This window comes from Drosophila navojoa, chromosome X, assembly GCF_054131105.1.
Source record: "Drosophila navojoa isolate 15081-1374.11 chromosome X, UAZ_NAV_1.0, whole genome shotgun sequence".
NCBI classification, from domain to species: domain Eukaryota; kingdom Metazoa; phylum Arthropoda; class Insecta; order Diptera; family Drosophilidae; genus Drosophila; species Drosophila navojoa.
In genome coordinates this window covers 3361197-3376203 of record NC_142895.1, presented here as the reverse complement: position 1 = coordinate 3376203, position 15007 = coordinate 3361197, and the positions used below count along the sequence as shown (strand labels likewise).

The 15007-nt window shown below is 40.1% G+C and overlaps 1 protein-coding gene across 1 annotated transcript in view; it reads right to left on the bottom strand.

The window, feature by feature from the left end:
- Window positions 1-1418: 1418 nt before the first annotated feature.
- CARPA (Carbonic anhydrase-related protein A) overlaps window positions 1419-15007 on the bottom strand; it is a 28239-nt gene continuing 14650 nt past the window's right edge. Inside the window, exons 3-9 of the mRNA XM_089263876.1 lie at window positions 13181-13228; window positions 9646-9782; window positions 9307-9498; window positions 9045-9207; window positions 5663-5817; window positions 4960-5091; window positions 1419-4491 (exon numbers count right to left, since the gene is read on the bottom strand). Of these exons, the coding sequence (XP_089120002.1) occupies window positions 4405-4491; window positions 4960-5091; window positions 5663-5817; window positions 9045-9207; window positions 9307-9498; window positions 9646-9782; window positions 13181-13228 (914 nt within the window). The 3' untranslated portion in view covers window positions 1419-4404. The remainder of the gene's footprint in view (window positions 4492-4959; window positions 5092-5662; window positions 5818-9044; window positions 9208-9306; window positions 9499-9645; window positions 9783-13180; window positions 13229-15007) is intronic.

Sequence of the window (15007 nt, the reverse complement as noted above, 5' to 3'; positions counted from 1 at the left end):
GAGTAGAGCTTCTTTTTTGGTTTCGATGCCGTTGTGTGTGTGTGTGTGTGTGTGTGTGTGTGTGTGTGTGTGTGTGTGTGTGTGTATGTGTTTTTATTTCGATTTTACGCTAGTTTAGTTTCAATTGCGTCCAATTAAACATGCGGTTGCCCATTTCCGATTACGACTCGTCGTTAGCCAACACTGGCCATTGGCCCCCACTGCCCACTGCCGTGCTCTTGGCCCTTACTTAGCCATGGATTTGAGTGAGCAGCGTTTTGTGTTTTGTCGGAAATTGAAATTGAATATTTAAATGGCCAAAAAGAAAAACAAAACACAAACATTTCAGCATTTGCCCCACTGTGCCCGAGGCATATCATAATTCGGCTGTCAGCTGTCCGCTGTCCGCTGTCTGCTGCCTGTTGCCTGATTAGCTGCACGCTGGCTTCAAATTTAATTTGTATTTTGGCAGGATTCGGTGATTAGCCCAACAGGATATTGACTGGCCCACAACAGCAATGCCGTTGCCTTCTGTAGAATCCTTTGAGTGGTTCATTCGAGCGATTCTCGGAATTAGTAAACTTGTTTTTGCGTGCTGCTCTCTGACGGCACTGATGAAGTCTGTCTGTGTCCATTAAGCTACACAAATCCATCGAAAAGCCAAGTTCCGTCTGTCTGTCGGGCCCAAAGTGAGTGTTGTCTGTTCCAGTTCAACATTCAGTTACAGCATGAAAAGCATGACAAGTTTCTGTGGTTAAAGATCGTGTTCCATATCAACTGTTCCATGAAATATTTCATTTGAAAATTCTATAGATAAATATTAGGCATATATAATACCTTTACAACATTCCACAGTGCAGCTATCATCATTTCGCTGGAACGAGGATGTTTCATGTTATATATTAAAAATGTGTTTCATTCCACCATTCCACTGAATCCTTTCAGTTAGCTATGTTGGCATCCGCTAGAAAGTTTTTCACACTTCTCTCTTCTCTAAGTATATTTTTGCAAAATTAAAAGTGTTTCAATTCCACTGTTCCCCTGGTCTCATTTAACACTGCATTATCTTAAGCAACATATCATTTGAACTGACGTAATTGCTGCAGCTCTAGTTGATTGCCCAAGATAGTTCAGAAATTAAAAGCATAAAATGAACTAGTTCTTTTTGACTACTTGCCTGTGCATGAACTACTATCTACTTGCTGAAAGAAAGAAAAAGTTAGCTTAAACTATTAAGCGTTAATGAACTAGTTACAAATCAAATAAAAAAAAAATAAACAAGAAAAAAAGAGAAAACTTTCATTTCATTAATTTCCATTTCAATAGCTTTTCCTGTGAATAAAAAAGAAAATGCGCATTTAATTGAATTTGTTTATTTTCGTCTTTATTTTTCTTTCGTCACATAGAACTATTTGCTTTTGCTTTTGTTGTTTTTACTCTTGTTTGTTTTTTTCTCTCTCTTTTGTATTTATTTATTTTGTATTAATTTGCATTCCATTTTCAATTTGTTACTCATAATAATATTTGTTGCTGTCTTTCATGTTATGCATGGGAAAATAATAGTAATAATACATGTATGTATATATAGAGAGAGTGGGTAGAGTTAGGGCTAGGGTCAGGGTATATATGCAATTGTAATTGTTTTTACTCTGAAATTTTGTCAGTTGTTTTTCAATTTTTTGTTGTTTTTTTTTATTTATTTTTTTTTTATTTTACTTCATTTGTTATTTTTGATCTATTTTATGCAATTGTTTCTTTAATTTCCATTTGTATGCGCATTATAATTGTAGTATGGGCTTATGTGTATATATATATATATATATATGTATATGTTTATTATATAGTTAGTCGTATATGGCAAACACAATAGTAACTTACAGTTGTCGCATGTGTTTTTTTTTTTTAGTTTCGCATTTTATACAAATAGACAATTTTTTTTCTACTACACCTAATTCAAGTATTTCGTGGCTATTCCATTACCATATCATGCCATTGCCGTTGCAGGCCCATCGATGCCATTCCATAGCGTTTTCCATGCGTTTTCATTAACTTAATTGCACCAATTGCTCAAACAGAATAACATAGTATATCTTACAAACACAAAAGCTAATTGCTATGAAACTAAGCGCTATGCATTTACTTGTCCGCTGTCCAGCACTGTTTACACTCACACACACACACTTACACGCACTCACGCATACACATGCACATATATATATTTCTCTATTTCGGCAAAGTACTTAACAATATGTATATATATATATATATATTTAGACCCAAAAAAAAAAAAAAAAAAATCTGACTATATATGATTTTTTTTTCTTTCGTTCTTGCATCTACTTAATATAAGCCTAGAATTTCTGTTAGTTTTGCCTTCAACACGCTAATCTAGAGTTTAGAGTATGATCTATCGATAGTTTCGTAATCGATGACATTTTTGCTAATAAGTTATACATATGTATATATATATATATATATATATATATATATATATCTGTATATATATAGCTTGCGTATGTAGCATATGTTTTAATAGACTTTATATAGTTTTCACTTACTGGCTGGCCCTTAACATGTTGACTAAAGTAGCTCTTAGCCTAAATTTTGTTCATATATATATATATATTTTTTCTTTTTCGTAGTTTTCTCTTTTTTATGCTTTCAACTTCCTGCTGCATTGCTTCATAGTATTATTCAGTGTTTGGGTGGCGGGAGAGGGGGTATTCCATCTAAGTTTTATGCATGTCTGTCAAATGGTTTTCCACATATATGTATGTATATATATATATATATATGTATATAGGCTTTTTGTATATCGTATGCTTCATAATTAACTATATAGTTTAATGTATATTTCATATGAATATTTTTATATGAGTTTTGATTTCGTTTTATGTATACTATATATATACATATGTAACTGTATGTATATGTATATTTATATAGGTTTTGTTTTCTTTAGTTATTGTCCACCCATCATCCAGTTTATGGAAATTCTTATTTCATTTGTTGTTTTATTTTTTTAAATATTTTTTTCCTTGTATATATTTTGTTGTTTATTTTTTTGCTTTAAGCCCTTGCAGCTGAATCGCGGAACTAGTTCTTTTTATACACTCCATTGCGGAACCACTTACTTGAAGTATTCACTAATCACTCTCTTGCACTCTTCTTCTTCTTTCCCCATATAAACAGTCGAGTTTTGTCAATGATATCTCTTGGCGAAGCGCTCAAACGGGCATATTAGTTGTTGGAGCTCATTTGGGAAATATATGTATTAAATAATCGAGAAATTCCTGAAAAGCTAACTCTATAGCTGAGCTCTTAGAGACATCAAATGAAAGAAGTTCCGTATTACTCTTATGCATATTGCATAAAGCCCATATACCCCTTTCACTTATGTGAATGAGAATGTCTTCAGCTTAGCCCTGGCTCAGCATGTACGGAATAAGATAAGATAAGTACAGATAAGATGCTACGACTGGAGCCCACTTCTGCATATTTCTGGATTTCCCTTCAGCTGCTAGGGTATTTGATAGCCGTCTAATTGATTTTTGTAGTGTTTGACGAAGTTTCTCTTGCTCGCGAAAATGAAATATTCAATGGAAAACCGCAAATAATATTTAAATAATCAATAATTGGTCATAAATAAATGTTAACAAAAACACAGACAGCAGTTTAATAAAAATTTCTGTGTGCGTGTGTGTGTGTTTATATTGGAAACTAATATTTGGCTTGAACATATTTTTATTATTTCACAAATATGAAAAGGCAGCAATTAATTTGTGGGCACAGCATGTGGGCGTGTCCAGCCTTTGTGTGTGTGTGTGTGTGTTTAGAACTTTGTTTAGATTTAGTTTTCGTTAGTTTTCATGGAATTTCGTTTATTATTTGTTAGAAGCAGAGTTTTTTTTTTCTGTATTCGAATATACCCTGGGAGAGAGAGAGAGAGAGAGAGAGAGAGAGAGAGAGAGAGAGAGAGAGAGAGAGAGGCAGAGAGAGGCATAGAGTGAGATAGAAAGAGCAAGAGGTTAGCATAGTTTTTGCTTAACAAACAAACATAAATTAGTGAAAATTTCAGTTGTTTTATAGTTTTATATGGCTTTTGTTTATAGTCAACAAAGAAAAAAAAAAAAAAAAAAAGGTGCCCTAATCTCCCATTTTCAATGGGTACACAGAATTTTAGTAATTTCTCTTTGCCAGGGTATTTAAGATTCGGCTAAGCACAGTTTTACCTTGTTAAGAATGAACCGATATATATATATATACGATATACGATATACTTTTCGTAGTTGAATTCTAGGAATGTTGCAAGCTAAAACGAATCCTGAGCTCGTTTTGAAAAACAAAAATCAGTGTGAAAATTGAGAATGCGAAATGCAGTTGGTGTTGTTTTAGTTGATCTGGTTGTTGTTGTTGTTGTTGTTGTCAACGCATCAGGAGTCCTGTATCTGGGGACCAGCGATTCGCACGATAGTACATATCCTTGTACATGGAAGGACATGCATTTTGATTCTGTTGTGAGCAAATAATGGAAAGAGAAATGAAATGGAAAGAATTAATATGTGAGCAATTTATAGGGTATGTGATTGACTGATTGATGGACTGGCAGAAAAATGATGATTGATTGGATTGATTGATGTATGAGTGACTGACTTGGGTAGTCTGATAAACTGAGATGTGGACTAACTGATTTAATGTTCTTAAATAGTTGATAGATTGAGTGAGTTTTGATTGATTATTGATTCGGACTTGGCAGACAGACATATTTATAGATTGTCACATTACAGTATGATCTCAGTGATAGAGTGAGATATGATCGATTTAATTTTCCTCCCTGATTTTCAACTCTGATTGAGTGACTTTAGATTGATTATTGATTCGAATTGGACACACAGACATATATTTATAGATTTTTATCGTTTGTATATTTAGTATAATGAGTGCATGAATAGCTTTTAGTATCTCTCATCCACCACTTACCTTATGACGCTTAAAATCTATGTTCGTCCTTACGGTTCTATGGTGTAAACTTTGCACGGGTCGCGCATTATTACCTAATGGAGCTTTCGGTGTACTCTCGGAGCCTTGCATCAGTCGACGGAGTTGATATAACTGAAAGCATAATGAGAGGCAGAGATTGAGAAACGGGAATGAAATGGGCTTCTGACTTCAGTCGATTATTTTGGATAGCTTGAACTTGGGTTTCCCCGTTTATAGAAAATATATCATATTTATATCATTCAATCCTAGCTCTTGAAAATTATTCAAATTTGTATGCCTGTGTAGATTTCTCTTTAATGTTTTTCCTCTCTGTTTACACTCTGTTTGTTGTCTAGTTTCAGGGCTGTGCCCCTCTGACGTCCGTCCTTTGTCGATGCATATGCAAATTGATTAAACTAACCAAATATTGTTTTTTAATTATGCGCAGAGCATCGCGTTGACCGCAACTAAACCGCGCCCCGACCGTAGCCCAATTGATGAGAAATTTTATAATTGCATTTATGCAATTTTTTTTTGTTGCAACAATTATAACATTAAAAAACAAATTACTAAAATGAGGGGAAAAAAAAGAAACATATACAATTCGTCTCTAATTGCAATTGCACAGAGCAAATGCAATTCATTATTTGCGGTCGGGAGGGGGAATTCCGATGCCGAAAGAGGGGCTTGGGCGTGACCTTACCTCTTGTTTGGTGATATAGATGGGTTTATTAACTAGTATCCAGACCGTGCTCTCCCAGCAGCCCGGATGCGTGGTGGATCCCTCGTACGTGATATACTGATCCGTGTTCGGCAGCAGCGATCGCACCGATATGTGCCGTATGGGCGTCGAGAAGCCTGCAATAGATTGTTGAGAAGACTCAAGTGGATTATTAACGAGTGCAGGTAGAGTAGTTGGAGAATTTATTAGAGATAGTTGAAGAACTAATCAGACTTAGGTTCGGCTAGTGTAGATCTTGGGGATGGGTTCATCTAAAGAGATTAGGGTCTCACTAACTAAGACTAGGCTTAAGCTTAAGGTATGCTCTAAATTAGTTCCATGAGTGCCATAGATATATGGTCTTTTTCGTTTAGTTTTCCGATCTGCTATTTTGGGTTATTTTGATATATTGAGGCTATGGTAGAGATTGCGATCAGTTAAGACTTACTAGAGTTGAGAACGAGTTAGGTTAGGTCATCCAATGTTAGTTGGGTAAGGTCACGTTAGGATAGCTTAAGTAAGGTAAGGTGTCCTACCGTTCTTATTGGAATATCTGTGTGTAGACCAGGTAAGATTCTTGCTAGATCATTGTAGACGTGGCTAACGAAGGTCTTTTGGGGTTCATGTAGCTAAGATTATGTTAGGCTAGCTTAGGAGGGATATTCTCACGTGTGACAGTCGTCTAGGTCATGTTCGATTGTGTTAGGTTAAGTGTGGCCAGGTTAAACTAGTGAAAGTTAAATAAGGGAGAGCTCATATTAGGTTGAGTCAGTTAGCTAAGTGATTAGGTTAAAAAGATTTTAGGTTAGGTTACTTAAAGATGAGTACGCTAGATACAATCAAGGTAAGGTTAGGTAGGGTTATGTTAGGCGGTTAGGTAGTTCTGCCAGACTGGGTTATCTTGTGATTTTCTGTCGACTCTACACTAACAAAACGCATAAACTATTGTAAGCTACTTTCCCTTTGACATTATTTCTTGGGTCTAAAGTAAAATAACACCGTTCCAGTCAAATAAAACCTTTGAAGCTGGGGCAGATGAAGAAAGACGCGATATATATACCTTCGCTCTAATGGGCTTGACTAAAAGCCTTGGAGTGGAGCATTTGCCATGATCCCACTTCAATTTTAAGCACTTTGACATTTACAGGGTATCGAAAAAGTAAAGTTTAAGGTGCATCGGACATTCAAATGTAGTGCACATTTCGCCATGTCTCGTTCGCAATACGAAAAAAAAACCCAATGAATAATTCAGACTAGCTAGCAAAAAGTGGGGAAGGACAAGTCGACATGGGGCATGCCACTGCATGAGAGGGGCGAGCGGACTGTGGAGCGCGGTCCGAGTCTGATTTGTTGGTTGCCTTCTCGCTGGTCACTTGAACGACGGCGCTCGACTTCATTCATACAAATCATTATGCCAAGCCGGAAATGAAGCGCCTCGCGGTTTATGAGACGGCGGCAAATGGTACTAAAAAACGAGTGGCGAAAGCGTTGGGTTTGCGGTGCGGGCAGTGGAAGTTAGCCGCTAGGACTGCTTCGCTTCGTCTCTGAAGGCATTCCAAATAATCATTTGCAACAGAATTGAGAGCCAACAATTCTTACGACATCTGAATACTCTTCAACAATCGAAATACCATAGATGACCATCATGAATTATCGATAGCTTTTACCTACTGGAATGCATAGGGATAACGGCTTTATCTGAGAATTTTCCGTGTTGCTTTCCGAGTGTATTTGGAATTCGTTGTTTCGACTGTTTCGACTTTGCCTTTTAAGTAGTTAAACTTTCAAGTTGTTTTGCCAGTTGGTTCGCAGAAATTGGCCGCATATTTTCTGCATTCTGAGCTCGAGACGGGACGCTAAAGGAAACTCCAGGTTTGCCTTTATTTATTTTTGACTTTTTTCACTTTTTGCTCTGTACTTTTTTCGTCCTTTCATGGAGCTACATAAAGTTGTACGACCTGTAAAAAGGCTATTAAACTGGGTCGGTCTGTCGGTCGGTCGGGTTGATGGGCGGCATCAGATGGGGGAGGGGGGATTTGGTAGGGGGAATTATTAAGTGTCGGTTTAGTGTAATTCGAGGTTTCATTTTCGTCACTTTGCGCGGCGTTGCACGGCGCGGCGCCAATTTCGCGGCCAACGGCTGTCGAGCAATTTTTATGGCTCACTTTAGGACGTTGCCGCACATAATTATGCCGCTTGTTGTTGCAGCTACACAATTGTTGCAGTTCCACTTGCAGTTAGCAAGTTGTTGCTGCTGCGGAATGACATCATAAAAGTTCTAGCCGCAGAGCCAAGAGCCAAGAGCCAAGGGCCGTGAGCCGTGAGCTCTGAGCCATGAGCCATGAGCCATGAGGCACCAGCCGCGGACTGTGAGTTGGGCAAACTTTGCAACATTTCCGGTGCATTTTGCGTAGCGGAAATGATGTTGGCACGCCCCCTCAGCCAGAAGCGCCCCCCTTTTGGTTGGCTGATAGTGCCAGGCGAAAGTCAGCTAACGGTGGAGCTCATCAAACGAACTCGACTCCATTCCATTGATGAGGAATGCCAAAAAGCCAGTCGAAGCGAATGTAGCGATGGAACGTGCCGCGTGAGGCGTGAGTCGTGAGTCATTAAAATGTGACACGATAAAGAAGCTAAGGCTGAACTAGAGATGTGATGCGATTAATTTGCCATGGTTGTAGCTTGGAATGAGTCGTGAGTCGGTAAGTCGTGACACGATAAAGAAACTAAGAGAAAGATATGTGATTCCATACATTCGCTATGGTTGTAGCTTGCGATGGGTCGTGAGTCGGCAAGTCGTAATATGATATATCGAAATTAATGTATGAGTGGATAAGTCGTGACACGAGAGATATCAAAAGGGAATAAAGTAGTGCAATTGATAGTTGCACTAGAGGAGGGGAATTACATGTAAATCGTGTCGTAATACGATATATTTTTAACTACAGATGATATGTGAATCCTGATGCCAGAAACTTGGGATCCGGGCAATGGACTGAGCTAGCTGCATTTAGAAGCTGAGAGTAAAAATCTAAGCGCTTCATTCTACTCATAGTATCCAGTGAAAATGTAGCTAGAGATAGCACTGATTCGTGTGACGCACGTAAATAAATTTAAAAGTTAGCTTTGCAAGAGTTTAAGTGATGGGAGAATCACCTCAAGTCACGTGTGTCACGCCTTAAAGACAAAGCTAGAGATGGACTTGAAATTGAGAGAGGTTCGCTCGTATGTACTCAATAGTTGACATATGTAATATAGACATATTGCTACATAGGGACACGATGATGCCATAAATATATGTATCTAGATCTTAGTTAAAGTCTAGCATCGCTGTAAGTCGAGCCGATACTATCGCATGACTCACCTCTATAGAGAACCTTGTTGAATGTGCTCGTTATGATGCGCAGCTCGGGATTGGGCGTTTCGCCAATTTGCACCATCAACGAGAGTCCGACAATGCCCTGCGATTTATGCTGCGCCTCGGACATGTTGTGGTACAGCTCCTTGTTGAAGCCATAGATTTGTATCTGTATGGGTGTGCGTGTGTGTGTGTGTGTGGGATATGTTACAATATTAATATGACTGGTTAGTCTGGCCATCCTGTTGCCGTCGCTTGATTGACCTACCTCGCCCGGAAAACTGTAGCCCTGTATGTAGTGCTCGGAGCCGCGACTGTTCTCGGTGCCGTAGTGTATGTAAATCTCTTCGAATTGGTAGCGATAGGCCAAAGGACCTCCGGATATGTTCACGTGCTGCTTTGTGTCCTTGTCCACGCGAAAGACGAGTGATTGACCCGTGTTGTGCAGCGTGCCGGAAACCTGTTGACGACGACAGCCAAACAGAGGCAGAGAGAGAGAAGGAGAAGGAGAGATGTAGTGTGAGTGAGACGGTGCAACTGAATGTCCTTTCCGGTGTGTGTTGGTGAATGCTGCTGCTGCTGCTGCTGCTCCTGCTGCGGCTCTTACCTTGTGCTTGTCAATGTGCAGCGGTCGCAGGTATGGATCGAAGAGCAGCTTGTCGGGCACCACATCAATGGGCGACTGTCGATGTCCTTTGTTGCACATGCTCCACTGCGGATTGATGAGACCCCAGAAGCTGGGACCTGTGAAATACAAATCGCTGATTAACAACAATACTCAATGCACATATCATAAATATATGTTGATTGAGATACAGATACAGATACAGATACAGATACTCTGCTTCAATTTTGCTTATTATTTCGGGTAGAGCTCATTTTTATCGATTGAGCTATCGAATTAAGTTCATGTATCGAGAATGAACACTCCGATTGAGTTTGTATTGAAGACTTTACTTCTTAAGTATGCATTGGTCATATCTTATGAATGCATTAATAATAATAGACTTATTCAACTATATAGACCATAGGCTTAGATCAGTTCCATGGATTTATCTCGGCTGCTAGATTTGAAGTCTGACTTTAATCCTTAGACTGTTTATACCTTTTTTACTTTTGTATACCCCATTCAATTTTTGCTTTGCATTGAGCTTAAAGCAAGTAACTTACATCACATCATACCTAGAATTTCTAAACTATTCTTTCCTTAGTCCCTGAGCTCAATTGGTCATTTGACCAGCTCAGTTTATTGAACTATTGATTATTCTATATGATTCCTATCAACTGAACCTTTCGATGCATAAATTCAATATCAAAACCTTTAACTCTAGGCTTAACCGTCTCTGAGCTCATTTAGCTAGAACACTTTGGTGTACAAATAGATTAGAGTAATTCGTTCGTTGGGTATTTAAAGAAACCTGAGAGCCTGAGCTACAGCTGCACTCTGCAACACATTATATATAGCTTTTAAAGAGCCCCATGGCACATCCCAGCATCCCTCGATTGCTGATGGGTATTACAAATGGAAGGAAGTGGAAGTTTTCAACAGCTGACTGACTGTTTGGCTAACTGTCAATCGTGTTGCTCGAATGGGAAATGTGTTCAGTCCCGTCCTGTCCGTCCTGTCCGTCCATCGCCCCGTCGAATTGTAAACAACGAGTCGACAATTCAAACACCAAATGAAATTTCATAAGCTTCGCTTCACTCGCTGCCTCTCGCATCAGTTTAAATAGCAATTAAATGAACCCAAATGGGAGTTCCATTGCGTTCAGCAAAAAAAAAAAAAAAAAAAACAAAAAACAAATAACAAAATAGAAGGGGAGCCACCGACACTTGACCCTTCCGGTCGAACTCCCGCCCTTTGCCCTGAAGCGTTTAGGTAACCGAATAGTTGGCTCTCGCCTGCATTCAATTTGATGTGACAGGCACAAACTGTCGAAACTTTTCAAAACAAACTCTACCCCCGCCCCGCCCCAGAATGATTGCAGTCCGTGTGCAGCGGCCATATGGAAAAATTAAATATTTTTATAGACCGTAAGCCTCGTGTGTGCGTGAGGCCACTTGGGAAATACTCTCATAAGAGTTGATTGTCATAAGATACGGTATAGGGATACATGATATATATATGGAAGGTAGATACAGTGAAGCGATTTTAAAAACTAATTGCATTCATAACTAATCCAATTTTGTTTGAGCTTCCCTAATCAAAAGCCTTGATAGAGGCTACTACAGAATATAAGCTCACCGAAACTTGGAGTAAAAATACATAATATATAATTTAATAAACAAAAAATAAATATACTGAATAACATAGGCTCTGAGTCTGATATGTGCGAAACCCGAGCCTTAAAGCCATGAAAATCTGATTATCGCGCGCCGGTAGAGCACAATGTCAAGGGTGCTCAATGCATCAAGAGCAACAGAAATCAGTGCAGAGGCTAAGTAGCTGCAATGAATGGGTGTGCATGTGTGTGAGTGTGTGTGAGTGTGTGTCTGTGTGATATGCCACCCATTCATACACTCATCTATAGAGAGGCACACCCTCTCTCTCAATGGTAGTGCAACATTTGAGGCCACCGTCGCTCATGCCACGCGCAGCTGCTGCTCATTTTGTGTTTGCATTCATTCACACACTCACCCACACTCACTCACTCACTCACTCACTCATTCATTCACTTATTCATTTCGTTTTTGTTGCCAATGCTTTGTCTGCCGACTGGTGCTCAGCCTCTGCCTCTACCGCAGCCGCTGCTTCAGCTTCGGCCTAGCCCGGGGGCGCTGCCTCTGCTGTTGCATAAATAAAACTGCGTCCTGTTGCAAGCTGCAGCCGTGTGGCATAATAACAAAAATGGCCGCTGACCAGCTACAATTCCATCCGCACACACACACACACACACACACACACATACACAGACAGAGTTGTATTATCCACAAATATGTTTTCGCTTATTTTATTTATTTTGCTCACTTTCATTTCGCGAATTTCGCTCGAATCCAATTTAATTGCGTTAAATGACAATTTTAGACATGTGCTCCTAACTCTACATCTATTTCTATCTCTCACTCTCTCGTTGCCTCCCTCTCTTCCTTTTCTCTAGCTATCTATTATCTATAAATCAAAAGTTCTATTGTGTAACTATTTCGATAACTCTATGTCAGCCACTGTTTCAGTTATCGATAACATTTAACTGTTGATGAATTCCATTAATTCTATCACTATATCATATTTTACTCCTTTTTCATTTCGTCTTTAGCATCTCTTTATTCATTTTAAAATTCTATATATATATACAAAATCGTTGGCATTTCGAGCAAAGACCTTTCTCTGATCCATCTTCATCTTCTTCATCCGCATTTGTTCTATGTTCATTTTATTCTCTCTTTCTCTTTCTCACATCATATCTTCAGATATACTTTCCTTATACCAAATTTCTCTCATCCACTCGCTCTTTCTTCTATATGTTTTCGTGGTCTTCTTCTATATTTCTTTCCTGTTTCTTTCTCCGGTTTCTCTTCACTGTTTCTATTTTAGTTTTTCATGCATCTCATTTCATCCTTTTCCCACTCTCCTTTCCAATCCATTTCTCACTATGCATTCGCATTTGCTGACTTATTCAAGGTCAGCTCAGCTCCATTCATTCGATCTATCAACTGTTTCTTCGGTTTAGTCTTAGTCTTAGACATCTAGTTCCTCCCTTAGTAACTCTTTCTTTTCTGTGCAGCTCAACCATATTTCTCTCTCTCTCTCTCTTCATGATTTTCTTTTCATTACGGCTTCCAGCTTGACTTCCCTTTCGTCGATCTTTAGCTTCCTCCAATGATCTACCTATTGCCCCAGCTCTTCTCACTTTTCAGCCCTGCTCCCTTACATTCGCATTCCCAACTTTCCCCAGTGTATATTATCAGTATATTTACACATATGTACATTGATTTGCAGCCCTAGCCTGAAGTGCCTGCCGCAATTGAATTCATTTACATTTGAAATAAGCGCTGTAACTTCATCTGTACTCGATATTTATTTGCCTGATTGAGTGCAGCGGGTATTTGGCATTCGTTAAAGTTGTTAACGGGCGACTGCATCGATGCACTCTGGCAAGTGTTTAAATTTGCACTCAATTGAGATGCTTAAATGCACAACTTACCCGAGATGCCGTCGTATGTCCACCATTCCTCCCAGCTGGACAGGACCTCTGAAATGAAAAGGAAACGCATGTGAGACAGGAGCAGAGCGAAAAATGCATTAATGTGCCAAGGATTGAAGCAGGATCTGGGAGACAGTCGGACAAGTGCCTTGATAGAATTTCGCTAGATAAGTCAGAGCCTTCGCTAAGATCTCTCCCGTTCCCGCTCTCCCTCCCCCTCCCATTAGTTGTGTCAATGACACCCGGATATATTGTAGTAACTAGGCTGTCAGGCCATAGACCCCGCTCAGCTCGCTCCGAGGCGGGGGCCTGGCCGAGGTGTACGGCTGTTGGCAGCCAAATCTTTGGCTTTTCAATGCGCATAATTCGCTGCCAATGTAAACAGCGCATGAAATCAACTAATGTAGGACTTCCCACTGATGCCTGATGCCCATGGCGTAGACAAACCGAACGAGCGTTGCTGCAAGAAATGAGGCAGACAAAACAAACAGTAGTCGTGGCAGTGGCGCCTCTCTTCGCGCTTCTCACTGGCAGCCAACGAGACGCCAGCGCGCTCCAGGCATGTCTGGGGGCTTCCTTTCGCCAAATGCGTGTCGCATGAGTCAACATGGTTCAGCATGCTGCTATTTCTGGATATATGTATATACACACACATATACATATCTATATATGGATACTGCCATCGCCATCGCCAGCTTTCCGTCTACCTCCAATTCGGGCAAATGTTGTCGCCAGTCGGTCGGGCGCCAATAAAGTTTACACTCAGTTGCCACATTTCGTTTATGGGCAAGTTCTGCTTCCGCTTTATCAAGCGACAGACAATTTTCGCTATTTTTCTTTCGGACCAACCCCACAACCAATCTCAATCTCACACTCCCCCCCGCCCAGCCCACCAGCCAGCCTGACTCTTTGAGCGTATTCAAAATTTATGCTATATGCGTCGTGCCGCAGCGGGTAGCACACACAGAGCCAATGCGAGGCGGGTGTGCGGGGCAGGATGTAAAGTCTGCCCGAAGATGAAGCGGGACAGACAGAGGGAGAGACAGAGAGAGAGAGAGAGAGAGGGAGACGGACACTCTGCATGGGGAAGGGGGCAATAAAGCCAAAAGAAATTGCTGCAAGCCAAAACGGAAGTTGAGCAAGGGAGTCGCTGGCATCGCTGCTGCTGCTGCTGCTGCCTCTGCTGCTGCTGCCTCTGCTGCTGCTGCTGCTGCTTCCTGCAGCTACCAACTACAGCGTTATGCTATGTCTTCTTTTCAATATACCCTCACGCAGTCTGGGCACTTTAACTAATTGAAGCGAGTGAGAGAGAGAGAGAGAGAGAGAGAGAGAGAGAGAGAGAGAGAGAAAGGGAGAGAGAGAGGGAGAGAGAGAGAGAGAGAGAGGGGGGGGGGAATGAGAGAAAGGGAGTGAAAGGGAATCATGCTAGCATATGACTAGAGTCTAAAATCTAAAATCGATAATGCTTCTTAAGCTCTAACCAATCTATCTTAGACATCCTTCCAACGAACTGTCCAGCATATAAATTGAAAGCCCATTAGTACTGTACTTCCGATTTTCGACCTCCGAAAGATATGGCAAGACTCCACTCCTTTTATGAAATATTGTCTTAAGATACTTTCAGCCATGTTTCCAATCTTTTATCTTTCATTTGCTTATGGGGCACTTTACATAGATCATATCTCTTGAGTGAGAAAACCATAGAAAACTTGTCCAATATTTACTTCTATAGGACAATTCCATAGGATTTCCCATATGTACTTCTATAGGATCACACCCTAGGGTTCCTTACACTAGCTTGCTCGTCTCATAGAGTATTTCCTATAG